The sequence below is a fragment of the Athene cunicularia genome, assembly GCF_003259725.1.
Source record: "Athene cunicularia isolate RWA chromosome 2 unlocalized genomic scaffold, athCun1 chr2_part2, whole genome shotgun sequence".
In the NCBI taxonomy this organism is placed as follows: Eukaryota; Metazoa; Chordata; class Aves; order Strigiformes; family Strigidae; genus Athene; species Athene cunicularia.
In genome coordinates, this window is record NW_020799096.1 from 5,720,030 (window position 1) to 5,740,696 (window position 20,667).

Genomic DNA, 20,667 nt, shown 5'->3' on the forward strand with positions numbered 1-20,667 from the left:
GGCATGGGGAGGAAACCAAGCACAAGCACTTCCACTCCGGCATCTTGCTGACCCAAGGGAGCACTGGTGTGGAGGAGGACAGGGTGAGAAGGCCCTTTAAAGCAGCTGGGGAAACCTCACATGCAAAGGGGACAGGTAGCATGACCACAAAATTACTAGGGAAATGAATAGTCCTAGAGTTGAAAGAATCAGGTTAAGTTTCCCCCAAATGAGAGTAAGAAAGAGTGCCCAGCCAGGCACATACTGTGAGTGACCTTCATGGGAGCAAGCCAGTAACCTCAAACAGTAAGAGAAGGGAAACATAAAGTAACCACCCAGCTGCAAGGCAGCCCCTCTTGGCTACCAAGCGTGCCAGGGGCTGGAGGACGTCTGAAAAAGGAACAGTTTCCTTGAAGGCCACTCCAAAAACTGGTGGGCAAGTGCTCTGAGAGCTCGGTGCTGGTGCTCCTTGTGTTATCTCTTCACACAAAGTGTAACCAGTATAGCAAGTCAGGTCTGTGCACATTCCATTTTTTTTTTTTTTTTTTAAACAAGGCCTGTTCTTTCACACAACTGATAAAGAAAGACCTTTGGACATCCCTCAGGCTGGGAATGTCTCATCACACAGGGTTCCCAGATGACAAGAAGGATGGGTCATCCAAGGGTCACCTAGCCACATGTTTCCTAAGTGTACTGGTAACCTGTGGGCACTCTGGACTAAGTCCTACTTTGATTCTATGCAGGAGCTTTTTTACTTCCAGATATGGAGGTCAAAATGACTTAAGACTTAAAAACATGAAAAATTTTTAAAAATCTCATAACCTGATGATGAAATGGTCTGCTTGAATATGCATGTGCCTTTATACTATATATTGTCCCATATACATGTGGCCTCTCCTAAGAGGCACGGGATCACAGAGTTGCAGCCTCCTGACATTACTTATAACCAAAGCAGTAACCGGCCAAGGCAGAGGCAGCCAAGGGCTCCGTCTGCCATTGCGGTCACGTCCTGCCCTCGCGTCGTGGGACACAGCCCAGGGCTGCTGAGTGGCTGCAGTGAGAGCTGTGCAGGCCACTGGCAAGGCGCTTCAGTCACACCCCCACAGCACCCGAGTCACAAGGGTCGCTGCTGCACCTCTTCTGAGGATGAAAAAAGCTGCTGCACGCCATGTTTCCCACAAGAACTCTGCTTCACAGTCAGTATGACTCCTTGCACGGGGGAAAACTTTGCGTTTTGCTTTGGAAAAACAAATGAACACGAGTCTTCTAAGAAGCTTTTCCCATCTAGAAACTCTGTATGAAAGTGTGAAATCTGGAAAGTGGAAGGCCAGGAAATGCCTGTGTGGTTTTGCCTTGCTTTCTGCAGCTAAGGAAAAGCTCATAATTTAAATTTGGGACATTTCCACCCAACTTCTGAGTGCTTGAATTTATGACCTGAAGTGCCCCCAGGGAGGGAACAGCAGCAGCTGCCCTGAGAGCTCTGCTTCCCATCATGTCCAACTCCTGCCTGTGGCCAGCATGCTCGCTCCAGACACCAGTTTTAAAACCAAAAATCAACTCATTCTCAAAAAAAAGGCATTTAGCTGCCCAGGAAAACCTTGAAATCCCCTAGGCTGACCCTTTTCTGTCCTTTCCTAGGAATGCTGAGCACTGATTCCCACGAGGGCTCGAGTGCCAAGACCAAGGCTGGTTACCTTGTGTGATCAAGCTTTCACCCCTGCTGCACCAGAATTTATTCAACCTGCTGCTGCCATGACCTGGTTCTTGGAAGTTCATTTCCAGGACAGTTATTTGATTGCATATGCTTCTCAGAGGTTTTTAGCAGCTCTCCAAATTATTCCTCAGGGTTTTTTCAGACGTTTTGCAGCACTGCTTGATGCAACAACACAGCAAAGTCAGGTGACCAAATGGATATTTGCCAAATAAATCCTCCTAAAAAGCCTAGAGGATGAAGCAGAGGCTCTGCTCTGAAGCAAACAGGTCAGAGCAAATAGGAAAGGAGAATAATTTGACTGTGAATATTTTAAAAGCTTTCACCACAGGGAGCAAAGAGGAGAGGCCAAACACCAGCCATGCCTCCCTCAGCTTCGGCAAGCAGGGCGCTGCTTTAAGCTCTTACTCCAGCAGCTGCTAAAATGTAGAAACAACGTGAAAACCCAACTGTGCCCCACTAGGAGCCACCTCTCCTCTCAGAGGCAGCCAGGAAGAGGACAGAACAGAGCTCCCACTGCAGGGTCTCACCAGCCACAGCCCCCGCAGGGACCACGGGCTGCCCAGCAGCCTTCACCATGTCACCGGGCCAGGGGAGGTCTGAGGCTGACGTGTCAGGGGAGATAAGAGGCAGCACTTAGCTGTAAGAAGGCAGCCAGGCTCCACGTGCAGTGGGCAGGGAAGAGCTCCACAACTCTTTGCTGTGCACAGGTCAGCTGAATTGCCTTCCAGAAGTGACGATACTTCAGAAAAAATAAACCTGGACCAAATCAGTCTGTAGCTGTTGGTGACATTACTTACAAACGCAGAACTCAGCCTCACAAAATTTGGGCTCCTGAGGGGAGCCCAGAGCATGCAAGGTGTGGAGCCAGTATCAGGCCTTTTGCATGAAAGGCTCACTGTTGCTGCGCTACCTCCATCATTACCACCTCCCTTGGTGCTACCAGGGCAATACAGCTACAGAAAGCTGGGCTAGCCTAACTTCTATTATAAGTATCTTGAAATAAAATTACTTTTCAGGTTTGGTCCCACAGTTGCAGGAGGAAGCTGTCCGCTACTTTGCCTTCTGAACCACCGTAACATGACAAATGCTTCTGGGAACTCAAAAAATCTATCAGGCTCACAACCACCGCCTCATCCTCACACACAAAAAGCAAAGCAAGCTTTTTAAAACCAGTGAAACCAGCAAGGCAGCTGATTCCCAACATGAAGTAACCAGGCATGTACCTTGTACCGATGCTCCATGCATGGCACAGCTCCACCTGTAGCTATCAAACTCCTCTATCCTCCTCCTTCTGACTCTATAGGACCCATCTTACTCCAAGGCATCTTTCTGTTCACCAAATAATCACCTTTCCAGAGCTCCCTGCTTCCTCCCAGCAGGCTGGGCTGAGCAACCTCTGGGCTAGAGACCAGCCCCATTAACCTTCCCCACAGCTCACACATGGGTTAGGGGAGCAGCTCAGCTCATTTCCCCCTCTGGCAGCTCATGCTAATAGGCAACTCATCAGGGCCTGTCCTGCAACTGCGAGTGCTGCTGCTCGCAGACCACCACCCGCACAGGAGACTGCAGATGCTTCTTTAGGCCTTGGTGCCTCTGCATTTATTTACACTTGTAGCAGATTAAATAGGATCTGGCCCTTCCAAGTTTTATTTCTAGAGCTATAAAGTAATTTCAGCATCCAAACATAATTATAGCAGTGAAACACTACCAAACACTAATTGGTACAAGTGAGTGAGTGTGTTCTTGGCAATTCTACTGCCGCTCGCCTCACTTGATATTTGTTTGACTAAGGCAACTCTATTGTATCCTCACCTATAGTGTGCAGAGGTCTAGTGAGAGCTGCTTGGGGAATCTGGTGCTGCTCAAATTAAGGGGGGCAGCAAAACTGCCCTAGGTAGAAAAGGTCAAAGTAACAGCAAGGATCTGGAATGAAAGTTGGAGCCAAGCTCTCCTGCTGGCTTCTTTAATGACCAGGGGTAAATGCCTGCACCTCCCATTTTTAAAAGGGAATGCTGAGCAACTAAATACACATTTTTGGTCTGATGCTCTGAACTCTTAGTCATTCAGTTAACCTCTTGAAATGTCAGTGAAACCTCCCTCAGCCTGAGAGTCACACCCATCCTATTTCACCTTCCGCCAGGTTTAGTTTTGCCTATAATCAGAAAACCTGTTTGAAATACTCAACTGTGTGTGCTTGCATGTGAATTTAATCAGTTGTTGCTACCTGAAATGAGATGATATTTCAGAAAGTTAAGGAACATGCTACAAGAATATGATACTGTTTTGCTCTAAACCCCTCTGTTACACGACCTCCTCTGGTGTGGCATTGCTGTCAGGAGTCATTTTCCCTTTATAGTTCAATGAGTTGTGCCAGAGAGCTTTCCTTTCCACTCAGCAGCAAACTGTGTGGTCATCTGCAGCCTGGAGCAGAAGGCGCTGAGCTAGTGGGAAGCTCAGTATCTTTCATACTCAAAATTGCTTTTTCCAGTCCTTGTATGCTTCCTTTCTAGGTCACTGTTTATTAATCGCTACTTGAAAAATCTTATGTAGGTGGCAAATTTAATGCTCCATCCCTGGCTCTGTCATGGCAGCTTGCTGACTGAAGTCCTCCCCACCCAGGATACGCAGAGAAACAAACCTCCTTAGAAGCTGACCCCATCCCTGCGATATGCACCATGACCACACACTATCCAGACTCCCTGTTGCGGTGCCTGGATCAGGCTCATGCAGCAACAAAGCTTAGGAAAGTGAGGTAAACTGGGTGGTCTTCCAGAGGGAGAAGTTGAAAACCCCTAAAAAATCAAGAGGCGGAGGTCGGTGCAACACATGTGTCAGGCTTCGCAGTTATCACATGAACGTGGGCTCATCTACAGTCCTCCCACCAACGTGTGTCCTATTTCTCCCTAAGGCAGAGCCCTCCTCAGAACACTGACTCCTAGAGAAAGACTCAGGGCTACATCTCCTCTTTGATGCCACTTGCAGGGCCACAGGACAAAGGCTGTTCCTGTGAGATCCCCAACAGGGAGCAAAGCAAAGGGCACTGGAGAAGTGGACCAGGGTCTGCAGAGGGACAAATTGGTGGTTTCCCAGCTCCTGAAGGCTAGCATGCAGGAAAAATACAACACTAAATGCTGCACACCAAACAAAAAGTCAAATCCAAGCTCCAGGAAGCCCTTCTGGGGCAAAATGCACCCTGCCAGGAACATAAGTAGAGAGGAAGGGAAGGATGACAGGTGCCCACATCCACATGGGGCTGTGGAAGGAACAGGGCCTCTCCAGGCTGAGCCAGAGGGACCACTCAGGCCTCATTTCAGGTCACATAGGGACCAGCTTCGGCAGCCTTTGCAAGTGTTGAGTGGCATTTGCAAATTGCCAAGAATTTCCACGGTGTCTCTCTTTTTGGGGCCTCTCTTACTCCCTCCATTTACAAGGAGGCAAAGGAAAATAACTCTCCCCTCACCCTTGCAGCAAAGCCCTGCTTGGCTGTGTTTTGGCAAAGATCCTGTACAGTATTAAAAGTACACTTTATTTTCTGTACAATTCTCATCCAAATCTCCAGGCATGGAAGTGTCCACTGTGTCCCCAGACAAAAGCTGCAGATTGCTCTGCTGCTGTGAGACACCCCACCACTGTCCAGGAGGGGCACAAAGCCAGGGCCACCAAAATGAAGTGCTGATGCTTTCTAGGTGTGGGGAGGAGAGCGGGAAGGAGGGAGAGGGGATGGCAGTCCTGCTCCGCTGCTGAGCCATGAGCAAAAACAGAGCCTTGGACTGCTCCCTGGGGAGCAGAAGAGGCACCCTCGAGTTCATGTCATCGTTCGTGCTTAGCGTGGGAATCGTTGCGTTCAACTGTCACCCCGTTCCCATTCCGTGTCACCTCCTTCCTGTTCCAGTCCTTTTCCAGGTAAAATTCAGCAAGAACGGGGCAGTGGTCTGAAGCTACCCCACCCCAGGACCAGTTATCAGGGATCCATGGGTTTGTAAGACCTTCTCGCACAACAGCCCAGTGGCCTGCATGAAAAAGAATCACGGAGAAAAAGATAAGTAATATTGCCCAAATCTGACACACGATGCTAACCTAACTAAAGGTTACATGACCTCACTAAAAAGTAACTCTACCTGTGAAAACCTTTTTCAAGCTCCGACTGATCCAGATGTTATCCAGCGACTTGGACCCTTGTGGGTTCTTTGTGCTGATGTTGGTGAAGGTGCTGGAAGGGACCAGGTGATGGAACTTCTCCTTCCTCAGGATGTCGTGGTCGCTGCTGTCCGGAGCCTGGTTAAAATCTCCGAGGATGATCACATCTTTTTCTCCTAGGAAACAGGAAAAGTAGAAAAAAAATGTGAGGAATGGACATCCATTGCTTAAGTACAAGACAGAGAAAGGATAAGTTGGAGGAGGAAGAATACAAATATTGAGTAGCAAAGCTGGATTTACTCTGAAGTCCTAAAAGAAATGATGTTAAAGCATTTTTCACAGGCTATTTATTCATGGCCATTCTCTTTATGACAATAAAAAGCAGCCAGTACACATTTCATGCTTGTTTTTAAATATAATCTCATTTATACTGGCACCCTTTGCTTGTTACTCACTGATAGTGACAAACTCAGTTTCATCCTGCAGTTCTGGTCCTACAGGTTTTTAGAAATCTGTGACTTTGTAAGCTTATTTTTGTCTTTTTCTGTAAGAAACAATATTGGCTTTAACTTGTCCTGACATCATCTTTTTATAGTTTTGCTGTAAGAGACAAGGACACTTTTGTGAGGATCCTGGGAAGACACGGGTTATGCTAGTATATACCAGAGTTCCAAAAGTGCAGGACTTGTTCTAACCCTCTGCATTTAAAAAATGCCAAGGAACAAGCCTGAGGAGCAGCCTGCAAGCCTGATGGTAGAAGATGAGGTCACAAACCACACGGACACTCCCTGACTACAGCAGCTTTCCTTTGCCTGGCCGACTGAAGGGATACTGCTGAACTTGGGATGTCTTAGACCTTGTCTAGGGTTTAATTTTCAAAGAAATAAAGAGAATGGCTTGAAATGCTCATCAAAAAATCCTGTCTTCATATGAATAGAAAATGACCTCAGTGAAAAGAAAATATGAACCCTAATTTCATACCCACAATGTGTGCACTCCTAGCTCCACAGCTGCAGATTAAGACATCCCAGCTGTGCACTGGGTAAGAGTACAACGCACATGTCCCTGTGCCCATCTCAAATCACTGCCAGAAATGTCTGATAAGATAAACTCAAGAATGCTGACAGCTGATCAAAGATGTTGCTGCGTTACAGCTTGGTACTGGAGAAGGAGGAAGATGCTACAATGGCACAAATGAACCAAAAAATTATCCCGAAGATGACATCAGAGAAAGAAACTACGACAGCCTGTAAGCTTTTTGCTTCCTGGGATTGAAGCGTGGGAGGAGACGGGGTGGACAGATCGATTGCTCTACCGTACCTAATGCTCACGGACAAACCTCGCTTTGTGCTGTTGCTGTAGAAGTAGCCAGCCAGGAGAGGGAGTGCAAGTTCAACGACAAAATCTCCGCTCCTGTCTTGCACTGCATGAAAGATGAACTGGGAAAGGGCAGGACAACAGCGAGATCAATAGCCTATGATTTACAAAAACCAATACTTCAAAACATGCTGCTTGCTATGATGCAGTGGGGCGATGAAGAGAGAGTGAAACTGTGGTTTCTCTACCCTTTGCAAGTCACAAATCATATTGGAATTGACATGAGATTTAAATATTATTCTATAAAGTGTTCATGACAGTGGCCTTCCCACCTTTAAAAGAAACAAAAAACCCCAATCTGAACCTGAGCTATTTTAAGCTCCATCAGAACCCAAAAGAAAAATCAGTCCTTGTCTAATGGGACGATAGTGCTTGCTGGGAGCTGGTGGTTTTGCGCACATCTCGTTGCAAAAAACCCAAGATCTCTCACTTTGCAGGATCAGGAAGCCTGAAATGCAACCATGCGATCTCTGTCCTTCAGGACTGATGCTTGCTTAATGGCCCAGGCAAGGACTCGGCTCCTTCCATGCCTTCAGCTTGGCCATATAAGTGGGGCAAGGTCATTACAGAAACCTCTGGAGCGCATCCCTGGAGGGCAATGCTTAAAAATGACAGAGGTAGGGATCTTAACAGCAGTATCCCAGTCCTGCACAAAATCTATTCTATTCTATTCTATTCTATTCTATTCTATTCTATTCTATTCTATTCTATTCTATTCTATTTCTATTCTATTCTATTCTATTCTATTCTATTCTATTCTATTCTATTCTATTCTATTCTATTCTATTCTATTCTATTCTATTCTATCCTATCCTATCCTATCCTATCCTATCCTATCCTATCCTATCCTATCCTATCCTATCCTATCCTATATCCTATCCTATTTCTAGTCTTAGTCTATTCTATAAATACTTGCACTTCTTTCAGCAAGCCTATTTCCCTTACATGAAAAATGTGTGAAAAAAACATACTCACAGGTGAAAATTTTAACTGACTGCTCCGATCTGGACAGTTTAGAAATAGCAGAGGCTAAAAGACCCAGCACCTGGATGTGTGCTCAGGAGGTAAGAAATCAGCCTGTGGCATGCCCAGGAAGGCAATCACTGCATTCTTCACCTGTTTAAACTTTTGCATGCAGAATAACTAAGCATAAAATCACAACTGAGCACAAAATTGACAGACAGGATAGTCTGGGGCATGTCAAAGAAGCTGAAACCCAATTTGCCATTGGGGATGGAAAGGATTGCTTCTGGTCCCCTCTCACAGGAGCTTCTGGGTATCCCCATGACTGAAAATCACTGCAGAAAAGGCTGGGCAGCCCTGCACTAAGCATGAAAAGCAGGCCAACACCAATTTTCTAGATAGCCACCAAATTCATTTCCCCTTGTCCTGGCTCACTCTCAGTGTTGCTCCTGCCTCTGCCAGCTCCTGCGACAGTAATGCCACGCATGGCAGCACACTGGTTTTGTGCTTTGTCTGCCTCCTGAGACCCCAACAAACATCAAGCAGCAGGAGGGAAGAAAGTAAACTTGCCTGCGTCCTCCCAGGTGCGTGACTGCGCTTCATTGGTCGCCCCTCAGCAGAGGCAGGGGGCAGAGCCACCACGCAGCAGCCGCAACTCTCGGGGGCCTCACGGATCAGCCCCAACAGCTCACAGCCAAACTCGGCAAAAGCTCCAGAAGAATTCACGCCCCTGCCCATAACGAGGGATGATCAGATGCAGACACAATGTCCACAGTTACAACCAGATGGGGGGAAAAGAAAATCAAGATAACGATACTGGTGCTGTGATGTGATCTGGAGGGAATGAGAGTTTGAGGTTGGCAGGGCTCGTTCCTCCTTCTCCTCAGGACTGAGCAGAAAGTGCTCCCTTACCAACCCACCTTCTGCTTCAGAGGGCTCTCCCATAGACTACACTGTCCCACAAGGACCCAGACCCTCCATCTGGTGGGATGTGGTGGCATACAGCCTGCCACAGACAGCCGCGTGTCCCGGTACCTCTCAGGGTGCTCCCACGCACATTGGTCTCAAAGCAACCCTGCCTTGTCAAGGGAGAACTGTTTAGGCGAAGAAGAAGTCCAGGCTTTTTGCAAATGCATCTTCAAATTCACTGAAGCACCAGCGACTTTTAGCAGTGTCTGCGGGTGGCTCTCAGCCAGCAAAGCAAAGTGCTGCCTTAACTCAGCCCTGTGCTGCAGAGGCTGAGCACTGGGGTGCAACGTGATCAGCTGAGGGACTTTCAGTGCCTGCAGAAAGTCTGCAGTGTTGAAATCTGCTTTCATGCAGGAACCGGGAAGCCCTCCTTTGCTTGGTGGCAGTCCGAAGAGACATCAGTAGAACACTCTCCCTGGCTCCCATGCCCTGAATGGGTCCCCTCATGAACTAACAGACCCTTAAACTCCCAAATCTTTCTGGGAGAGAGTGAGAAGCAGATGATAAGAAGGATGTGGTGGTACATCAGCTACTAAGAGGCTCCCGACCACCTCTCAGAGGTCTTCTAAGCCTAGTGCCCGATGCACAGGTAACACATGGAGTATGGCCAAGCCAGATGGGAGAAGATGACTAAGCCAACACCCTGGTTCCTGGGTCTAAGCACTACCAGCATGTCCAGAATAGCATCTGTGTGCTGCCTATGGTCACTACACTGAAGACAAACCGGTGGAGTTCTTGAGAGAAGGCAGAAGGGCCTCTGCAAAGAGTAGCTATGAACAGCCAAGAGCCACCGCATCTCTCCAGTACTGCTGAAGGGAAAGAAAGAATGGAAAAAAGGCACCAGGACCCACTGGTCTAATGGCACAAATACAGAGACACTAGTGCTCTGCATTACAGGAGACTGTGGATGGTAACCAAATTTCCTCAGATGCTCACATATCTTTCATTCTTATGAAGAGGCAACAGAGTAGGCGTCTGTTAGCAACATGTGAGGAGAAATTCAAATTTACTACAGTACTCACAGGCAAATCAGTTCTTATTACCAGTATTTTATGGATTGATTTGGAAGAAATTGAAGGATGGTGGTAATTTTAAGCATGACATTCATTTTGGCAGGGTATTCAGTACTTCAAAGCTACACATGTGTACTACCATTTGTTGAGGAAACAAGACCTGCATCCCATTAATTTAGAGGAATCTGAATCTCTTCTTTTGTGAAAAACTAAGCCAAGAATAAGCATGCTCCAGTAACATGCCCACCCTATGAAAATATAAACATGAAATAAAGAGAAGCCCTAACACCGACAGTCTAAATTTAGATGCAGTGGAAATGCAACTCAATAGACTTTGGAAGAGCTACACATTTATCTGTGTCTCGGTTCAGCCTTTGGGGATTAAACAAATTATCCTTTTGTTTACCTTCATCCCTTCCAATTTCAAGGTACGTGGACAAGTACTTAAATCAGTAGCACTTAAAAATAGCTCTGACTTCTTGCAGTTCAAAAGGAAAAAGAATAGAACACGCATAAAAATTGCAAATATCTCACGTTATAGAAGAGGGGTATTAATGCTTCCAAGTGAACAACCTTGCTAAACTGGGCCAAGCTGAAAATCATCATGCGTATGATCTTGTAACCCTTTGGCATCTTTGTTAAGCGGTAAACAAAGGGCTAGATTTTTCTATTCCTACAACAAGATCAGCAACATTTAGAATCTGAAACGTCCTGTTCTGCTTTGTAGGAAATCGAATTTAATCTGCAAGCACCAAAGTAAGGAGCAAATTCTCAGAAATGAGGTAAAGAAATTCAGCTGGCTATTACATTGCTCAAGTTCAGATCCAAATTCGGGTGTCCCCTCATCCTGGTGTAAAACCAGAGCAACTTCTTTGGAATCAACAAAATTATCCTGCCTATTGCACTCAGGTACCAAAGCAGGAGTTGGTCTCTTTTCTCATTAGCATCCATCTCCTGATTTGCATTGGGTTTTCCAATGTGCTTACAATTACCTAAAACCCAAATATATAGAACATATTTCTTTTGGAAAAAGAGCCATTAAGCTTTTTTCTGATATCAGGTAGGTGTCATTTCCACAGAGTACTTACAATAAGGTCTTAACCCTGATGTCTGTTCTTTTTATTTTTTTTGCCTAAACTTGCTCTTACACTAGCATAAAATCAGAAGGAACTTCATTTGAAAAAACAAAAGCTGGTAGGATCCCCTGTGTTACTTGTGTTAATTAGGAGAGGCTATAAGACAATGAGCAGGGGAAAAGCACCTTTCCCATGCTATGGATCACTCAAATTCAAATACCAGTAACAACAGTGCAAAGCTAATGAGGATATTTGTGAAACCTGCACTGAGACAGATTTTATTTTTTTTTTAAATTCCTTTTGATTAGATATGATGGCCAGCGTGCATGTGATAGCTGGCAGGAAAAAAATGCTATACCTTTCAGAGTCTCCTGCAAAGTCTGTGCAAAGGCTGCCAGTTTGTGGCTGTCGTGGTTCTTCCCGGTATTCTCTCCTGCCGAGGGTGGCAAGGCCAGATGAAGGTTAACCAACATTAGATCGTTCATCCCAACCTGGGGGAGGAAGGAGAAGAAATTGGTGCCAGGCAGATAGGACACAGGAGGTCACAAAGCAAAACCACGTGCCTGTTCCCAGTACTTCTGGTAGTAAATCTGTGTGACTAGGCTTCGCTTCCTTATCTGTGTGGTGTGTTTTGGTTGGTCTTGTTTCTGGGAGGAAGAGGGGGAAGGTGTTTTGCTCTGTTTGCAATAACCTGACACCCTTTCAGTTCTGGGGAAACTGGTCTGCATAAGCAAACAGCTTCTTTCCACCATGGTTGCAGAAAGAAGCTGGCTGTTTATGAAAATCAGCTCACGCAAAACCAGTTGTTAATAAGCTACAAATAATGTCGTGGTCACTACACGGGCTAATTATGACTCTTGTGACTAGCTCTGGCCCGTCACAGAGACTAACCAAGAAACTTAATGTACCTTGAAAGGGACTGTTGGCTCCCTGCAACCTTCTGCTTATCTTCTGGCACTCACTTTGTCATGTAGCACGAGTAATACTTGCTCCTAATATTGACCTGTTTACATTATTAATTGATTAATATTAATTCTAAATAATAATTTATCCATAATTATATTACTAATGCTTCTCTCAAAGCATTACCAAAGATGTCAAGTTCCCCAAATTGGACCCCTGCATCACACCCAGTGTGGAGAAGGGGGCTGTATGCTCACTCAAGCATATGTACAAGAATTTTCCAAAATGCATGATGTTCTTTCAGATGGGTTCAGCCTAGTGAAAAAGATTTAAAATGGAAACTCTGCAGTACGCCAGCAACATATGAGAGATCATCCATCCCTCAGGAGCACTGTGCCTTCCTTATTTATATATATCCACTTTGACTACCCTCTCCACTCACAATTTGGGGCACTGACAAGAATCGCAGCCCTGTGGCTGGCTGCTGCTGGATACGTACCCTGTTATTGCTGTGTTAATTTGGTAAAGGTAGAACAAGGTGACTGGTGACTTCTGTCACTCTCTGAGGCTGTGGATGCTACCGAAGATCTACCAACTCTCATGTGCCTGAATGTTGCCTTGTGGCAGGGTCTGCTCCCACAGAAGCTAAGGAAAGGACTCATTCTGGTGATCTGCCATATCCATAAAGACCCTATATGGGTGTGTCTCATGGCCTTGACCTATAATCAAGCCATGAGACAGTGCTGAAGTGACGAGATGGATTAGAGACTCATGCAAAGTTTAATCTGCTAGAAGACTGTGTGTCTTTTCAGCTTCTTACCCCATTTTTTAATAAAATCTCAATTCTGCAAGGGTCAGTTGGTGCAACAGCAGTTACCTTGAAATGTGCAAGATACGGGTGAGGATATGAGTGCTTCCCATTGCCATTGGTCTGTGCACACTCCTGAGACAAAGCATCTTTCAGTTCAATGCCAGCTGTTGTATCCCAGAGGAAGCCAGAATATTCAACTCCCTGGAGTTTAAAAGAAAAAAAAAAAAAACAAACAAACAGAAAAGAGCTTATAGTAAGAAGGTAAAACCAAAGCATTCTGTCCAAATTCAGCCCCCTAGGTGAAATTTTCACCTGCAATTTTCAGTACCACTGTTGGGAGTGGCAGTGGTAAACATCACTTCCAAAACATGCAGAGGCAGTAAAAGATGATGCAATTTTATATCTTGGCTTGGCGCCTGCTGAGGGCAGGATGCCCAACTCGCTGTGCACAAGCATAAATGAGAAACAGCATCCTAGGCTATCAGATGGAGATAAAGAAACAGGTAGAAATGCTTCTTTATCCCACCCCCCTCAAAAGCCCTACCAGATGGGGGAGGAATGCTCCCTGGGAAGCCCAACTGAAAACTGAGCGTGCCAATCTGAAACACATATTGTTTGGCTACTCGCAGCCCCTCACACCTCTACACTGGCTATCGGACACCCAGGTAGCCTTAGCACTGCTCAATCCAGTCAAGGATTTAATAAGCCATTCTACTGTATACAGGTAGAGCGTGTTCAGGACCACTGCAGGGGTGAAAGGTAAAGATGCTGCCTCACCTGCACCTCCTAGTCCAGGCAAGACATCGGATTCTTCTGAGCATGGTGAGCAACAAGGTAGTTCATTATCCCTAGGACTGTTTGTCTAACCCTGAGTTCAGTGCCTTGTGGTCTCACTGGGCAAGTTCTATGGCTTGTGGCAGAGGATGCTGCGTGCAGCTGTTCCTTCTCCCCATGCCGTACACCATCTCACAGACTTCTGTCACCCGCAAGCTAAAAATATCCAGGCTCCTTCAGTCCCTTGGTGTGAAATCTGGTCTAGACCTCTCAGCTCTGTCAATCTTCTCTCTTTTCCAGCTCGAATATTTTCACGCTCAGCTCTCTGCTCCTTTCAGCTCTGTTTCTGTCATCCTGCATGAGGTTTTTTGATTACTTTGGGATGTGGAATCAGCATTTTCAGAAAGCTGCCTGCCCCAGTCACACCAGCAGTGGTATCTAGTTCAAAGCCTGTTAGCCTCTCTCTTCCCATCATCCCGACACCATTTTCCTTGGTATCATTCAAACCCGCTTCCATTAACAAATCCTAGTTAAATCCATCACAAGGAAGAGCTTTTTTCATTTCAACTGCAATAAACAAGCATTATCTGCTCTGCTGACTTCCTGTGAGCTTTGAAAGGAAGTATTAAGGTTGGCTAAAATCCTTTGGTAGCTTCTTTAGATAACTCACCTTTACAATACTAACAAAATTATTCCACTCGTTGGAAGTCTAAGGTCTGAAAACGACTATAGGAAAGGACATGGAAGAATAAAACTGCTGTCAATGGCTGTTTGCTATTTCCTGGCTCCAGATTTCACATCAACATGGTGGTCAAAAGTCACTGCTTGGTTGAAGGCCAGATGCCTGGGATGTGTGGAAGCACGAGCTTGAAGCACCATCCATAATTTTGCATTATTTAACCCTGTAGAGCATCCTGAGACTAGCTTGTGCTGAAGATGCTATATACTCTGGGTTACACTGCGTTACTTCACTATATTGCATTTGTGTACATGGTGATCAAACCTGCAGGACTCATTAACTAACCCAAGGGGTAGAAGAGACTTTCTGGCTTAGTGGAGGATTCTCCAACACAGCTAAAAGGAATAGTCAGCAGATAACATTCGTATTCTTAGCTTAGTCACAGACTTCTTCCACAATTTTGGGAACCATTCATCCTTACATTCCTACCAGTAAAACAAAGTAGATGATGACTTTTATTTTCTCAGCCCGTTGTCAAAACTTTCATTGTCATCTTTGTACATATAGCTCAAGAAAGAACTGACTAAAGACTCTGGATTTAGAAACTCTTGAGACAATTATTAATAATTCTTGGGAAAAAATGGAGGAGGGAACAACTTCCAACAACTTCGCACAATTTCTAAAATTCAGTATTTTAATGATCTGACCTAACAAGAGATCCCAAAGGAAAATTTCAGCCAGGAATGAAAATGTCCTTAACAGAATTTGTACTCTGCACTGGGATTAAGTGTGAATTGTGTTAAACCTTAGACACATTCAGACCCTCTGTGTCTTTCTAGTGGTAGCTATGCCCAATCCTTGTGCTGCTCAGGTGGTGGGTTTGGGGATTTTTTTCTCATTCTTGGGTTTTCCTCAGAAGGGCAATAAAAGGATGTGCACCTCCCAAAACATCAGTCCAAAACCAGTGAACGATGGCGCAGCCTGATTTGGAAAAGTCAAATTAAGCAAATGTGGATTCTAAACTGTGTGATTATGGGATACAACTGCAGCCACATATTTAATAAGGACAGTGCTCAGAACAGATGGAGACAGCCCTGTATACTGCTAGGCATCATTCATTGCATGAGAGGTCTTGGTTTTTGCTTCTACCCCACAACACCCATGCTGCAATAACTGCATCATGAGAATGATCCTGTTCAGCAACAGCAGGCTTGAGCCCAAGGAGGACCTTGCTCTGAAATATCATTAGCGGCTTTAAAGGGAAAAAATAGAGATTTCCCTTGGGAGAGACTGCTTTTGGGCACCTCTGGTGGTGTCCAGCCCAATGCAGCTATACCCCGAATACTGTCAAGGGTAGCAGTTGCAGTGATCACCACTGTATAAATTATTACTTCACTCAGTACTTATCTATAGTCCCACCATAGAAGATGCTGCAGGGAAAAGCCGAGTGCAGCACAGTGCAGATTCAAAGGGAGTCCACAGCATTTCAAACACCTGTGAAGAACACTTGGGAACGTGTGAGATAAGATCCTCTTCCAGATGAGGATGGCATCTGGAAGACCTCTGTGGGGTCTTCACTTGCAAACTAGGAAAAAAAGGAGCCCTTCCAAGTGCCAGTCAGTGATGCACTAGAGAATAAGCTCAGGTCACTAACACAAAAAAACCCAGTAGTACTGCAGCCTGCTAGGGGCAAAACCAAGGACTCTTCCCTTGTCCTAACGTATAGCCTTTCTTCTGTAGTTCTGCTTTTATCTACCATACCTCCCCTAAATGCACACACCTTCCTCCTTACAAGTGTGCCACAGGCTGAGGAAAACAGTTCTTCCAAAAATTAAATTGCACAGTCAAACTGAAAGCTATAGGAACAAACAGATTAAAAAACAAGAGATGCAAACCTTGACAAAAAAGATTTGCAAAAAGTTTCGCCTTAAACGCTCAAACTATGTCCTTGGTGAGAGGAAAAAAAAAACCCAAACCAGAGCCAAAGTTCAGACCTAGGGATTAATGTACCTTGTGTAGCTGGCCTGAGGGTTTTTCGGAAACAACACCCTTCCAACATCCTCTAGGGCCCTTCCACTTGCGGATGTTTGGCAGCGTCGGCTGGTTCAGCTCCATACAAAACTAGAGAGAGGAAAGGGGAAAAAAAAATAGATCAGCTTTGTAGGGTTTTTTAAAAATAGCAAATAAAGCATTGGTGAGATACACTGTGGAGAAGAGGCTGTGTTCTCTGCCCCTCCCCTGGAAGGGGTCTCCTCTGTGCTGCCTTCAAAGATGCTGAGTGCACCGTATCGAACCCTCCCGGGGGGCAGGAAGCCCCCGTAGCATGCCTGGCTCCACTCCAACACTGAGGCCACTGGTACAACACAAGAGGAAGGGTGTAGGCCAAGCTCAATAGCTGGATTTTTGGGGTTAAGACTGCTCTGACTTTACTCCAGGGACACATGCATGAGACTCCCTGTGCACAGAGGAATTGGCTGCACACTTGCACACAGAACAAGCAGATCCTTCTGATGCTCCCCAGAGGCGTTTGTCCTCCTGGACACTGCTGTACAACCATAGCACTGGGACACCTTTACACATCCAGAGATATGGAGGGTGCACCCTAACACCCAACAGATCAGGGATACTGTAGCTGTGGACACCATTGAAAGCCCCCCAGGTCCACCTGGATAACATCCTCAAATTAAAATACAAAATAATAATAATGATAATAAATCCTCTATGCCCTGGAAAAGCTGGAATCTGAAACCCCTAGATGCAGACAATATGGAATATTTTTTTGCCAGGATTTTCAAAATAAAGCTTAATAGGAGGAGCTAGAGCCCTTTGCAAAGCCGAGTCCCGTCAGACTTGGGCTGGAGGCTGGCAGGGAGAGGCAGCAGCTGAACGCCCCGGCCACGCAGAAGGGCCTGTGTGCTGCAGCTCGGGCTGCGGGGAAAGGGCTGGTAAAAAGTAATCACCACAAAAGAACAACAGGGACAGTCACCGAGCATCATTTTGTATTATCTGACGCTGGAGAAACTGCACTGAAATGAAGAGGTTTTCACAGTGAAAGAGTATCCTCAGACACAATCTTGTATCTGGAATGTCCCTCCAAATCAAGCAGCAATTTAATGAAAAAGGATTTTCAAGGCAAAAAATAATCTCCTGTACACAGTGACTCTTTGCAGCGGGACATACCAAACACAGTTTGAAGAGCGGCACAGATATAAATGTTTCCTATGTGGGTATCAGCAAAATGATGGGACAGCTATTCTCATGTTTATCTTTTGATTCAAAAATAAAAACAAACCCTGCTCCTTCACTAACTGCCTTGTCTGTGAGTTCAGTATCCTGGAGGCTGAAGCTGTGAGCATTGACTTCTCAGATACAAGTAACCCAGCAACCCCTTTTTGCATTGGAAGGCTGAGAGTCATTTTGGTTGCAACACCCAAAGAAAAAATGCTTGGCACACCTTTTAAAACAGTTTTGTGAAATGCAGAGATTGGCTGGGACTTCTTATTCAAGATGCCGCATTAATATACAGTGTTACTGTCCATCATATACCTTCGGGCAGCACTAGGGCTGGGCTGATTTATTAAATGAGGAGGCACGCAGGGTGTTTGCACAGCCTGGGAACAGAGCTTTGCTCCTGACTGATTGCCAGGTGCTGCCTTAATAAACACAATAAATCACAGCAGCAAAAATTATTCATCTGATGTCATTCTGATGACTTTAAACAGCATGAATATGGTGAATGAGTTTTCTAATATTTAAATAACTTAAATCAGGAAAAAGAAATTGTTGAAATTAGGAGTTCAACTGTAACCTGACAAAAGAGTTAACTTATCTCTGGGTTGCAGGTACCTAGAAAGTTCAGCCAGCCCAAAGTATACGACAGGGCTGAATAAATCCTACAGAAACCATGACTTTAGTAAAAAGAGCATCCATCTGCAGTCAACTAGTTCGAATATTTTGTTTCCTCCAAACTGAATTTTTTTTAAGGCCCTGATTTAACTTTGCTCAAACAAAAAGATGACAAATAAGATTACATGGTTTGTCCAGAAAAAAAGCCATCAGCCCTTTCTGGGTACGGTTGCAACAACAGAGAGCTTGGCCTACAGCAGCTGACTTTAATCTGTGCCCATTTTCCAGGGCTTACAGGCACACAGATTTTGAAGCTGTGACAGGATACTTGCTTAGGTCATGGGTTTTTTTGCTGAAGGGAGAAGGGCATTTCTCAAATCATGTTGTTCTGCCCACAAAACCCAATGTCAAACAACATTACACTTTCTCTCATACAGTAAAAATATACAGACAAGCTCTAGCCCACATTGGAAATGAAAAAAAATGCCTTTCCTCCTTTGTAAAACTAAGTTAGAGCTATGCCAATCTCTTTTGAGGAGCAGTTCTTCAAATGGTAGAGAAAAGTCAAAATTAAACTTTCAATCAATCAGAACAATATTTTTTTTTCCCAAATCCTCCTAAGGGGAAAAATTCTAGTTGTTTTTTTTTTTCTCTAGAACCTTTCAGGCTTCAAGTTTCCTGAAATTCAATCAGCTTCTTCATTAAATCATACACATACTGAGACAAAACTCACACACATACAAGAATACCAACAGCAGCAGGGCTTATTTACAAGGATGCCCTGTATGTCACCTGTGCCACCACGATCACTCTTGCAGCTGGGTGTTGGTTTTTGTGGGAAAGGCAGCGCTGCCAGGGAGCAGGAGCACAGCAGCACCAGGCTCCAGGTGTGTTCTAGGCAAAGAGCAGCCTGTGCTCTTGAGAAGTCAATCCACTAGTGACAGGTACCTGCCCGTTGCCCTCATATGGCCTGCAAGGCGCCAGCAAGGGCCACCACCCCAGCAACTGGGATAAGCCCTGTCACCTTTGCTCATCAGCAACATGTCATTTTCCCAAGGAGGGTGGATCCAATGATGTAATTGCTCTTTGTCCAGCCTGATAAGGAGCTGGTGCCTGTTGCTCCTAGCTCCTCCAGAAGCAGAGATGGGTAAAGGAATGAGTTTATAACTGACACTGAAGAAGTACAGAGGGCGGTTGGAAGAAGCTGGGGAAATGCACGTTTGAGGAGGGACTGGAGAGGGAAAGGAAAGGGGTCTTGGACTAATTTGGGATCAGAGAGAAGAATGTATGCTGGGCTGGCACATGCTGGACATCATAAGGGAGTCACAGACTCCCTAACACACCTACCTCCTCCCCAAGACACTCCATGCATGGCTAACAAGAACATCTACTTTATGCATTAAGTCAAATCTCTTCCTGTACAGTAACTCTGCACACTAGGAGAGCTGCCAGCGAGCACCCTGCTGTAGCCCACGAGCAGATCTCACCACCTCCTGTTCATCAGGATGCCCTGATTTTCTTTTGGGGTGCTATTTATGCAGCCAGTCCCAAACCAGGCACAGCAGGGTCACCTTTTCCAGATGACGACACCCCTTTGTGATGAACGTCTTTGCCTGCCAAGAGTTACCCCCGTAATACCAGCATAGGGCACCACATCCAGCCAGCAACCTCCCTTAAGGTGAGCATCTTTTGCTCAAAAAGAGGGTGCACTACTCCTAAACCCTGAGGAAACCAAACGTGACCCAGGAAAACAATGTCTTAGGGCTTAATAAATTACACATTTCTTATTAGCCAGTGATTCCTCTTTGGAGGACACTTGCATTTCAAACCTGGAGTCAGAGCAGAGGCTGTAAGGAGGACAAGAGGAGGAACAGTGAGGAGGAGCTTCCAGGCCCCTGATGTTACAGCATAGTACACCCTGGTGCAGTAATCATTGCCTGAACTTTAGAAAAGCACTCAAAACAATTAACTGTCCATTTGGATTAATAACCACAGAAACTTTCAGGCCAAAAGGGCACCGTAGTAAAGGAAAACAACAACTTACTTCAACAAAGTAAAGGTGATTTTTGGTTCCTCTTAACCGAGAGATGAGAGCCACGTAATAAATATTTCATTTCTAAATGTCACCCATACACAATTCCTTTATTTTTAACAGGCACTAGAGGCAGCAGCTTTAATGAGTAGCAGAGACATGAAACTTCTATTGATTCTTTATCATTTCAGCTATGTTGGGGTGTAGTAATATTAGTAAAGATTTGACATCATATTGATGAAAGAGACTTGGAGTTTGAGTGTGAGAGTTGGCAATAGTTAAAAAGAAGACCCTGATGAGAAGAAAAAAAAAAAAAAAAATGTTGAACTGTATTGTTCAGTCAAAATTAAACCAACTTTTTTTTTTTTTTTTTTTTTTTTTTTTTTTTTTTTTT

General features: G+C 45.2%; 1 protein-coding gene across 1 annotated transcript in view; it reads right to left on the reverse strand.

Moving 5' to 3' along the window:
* Positions 1-509: 509 nt before the first annotated feature.
* Positions 510-20,667, reverse strand: part of LOC113477519 (endonuclease/exonuclease/phosphatase family domain-containing protein 1-like) — a 35,084-nt gene continuing 14,926 nt past the window's right edge. Inside the window, exons 2-6 of the mRNA XM_026843831.1 lie at positions 16,406-16,516; positions 13,009-13,143; positions 11,587-11,719; positions 5,812-6,006; positions 510-5,703 (exon numbers count right to left, since the gene is read on the reverse strand). Of these exons, the coding sequence (XP_026699632.1) occupies positions 5,504-5,703; positions 5,812-6,006; positions 11,587-11,719; positions 13,009-13,143; positions 16,406-16,510 (768 nt within the window). The 5' untranslated portion in view covers positions 16,511-16,516 and the 3' untranslated portion in view covers positions 510-5,503. The remainder of the gene's footprint in view (positions 5,704-5,811; positions 6,007-11,586; positions 11,720-13,008; positions 13,144-16,405; positions 16,517-20,667) is intronic.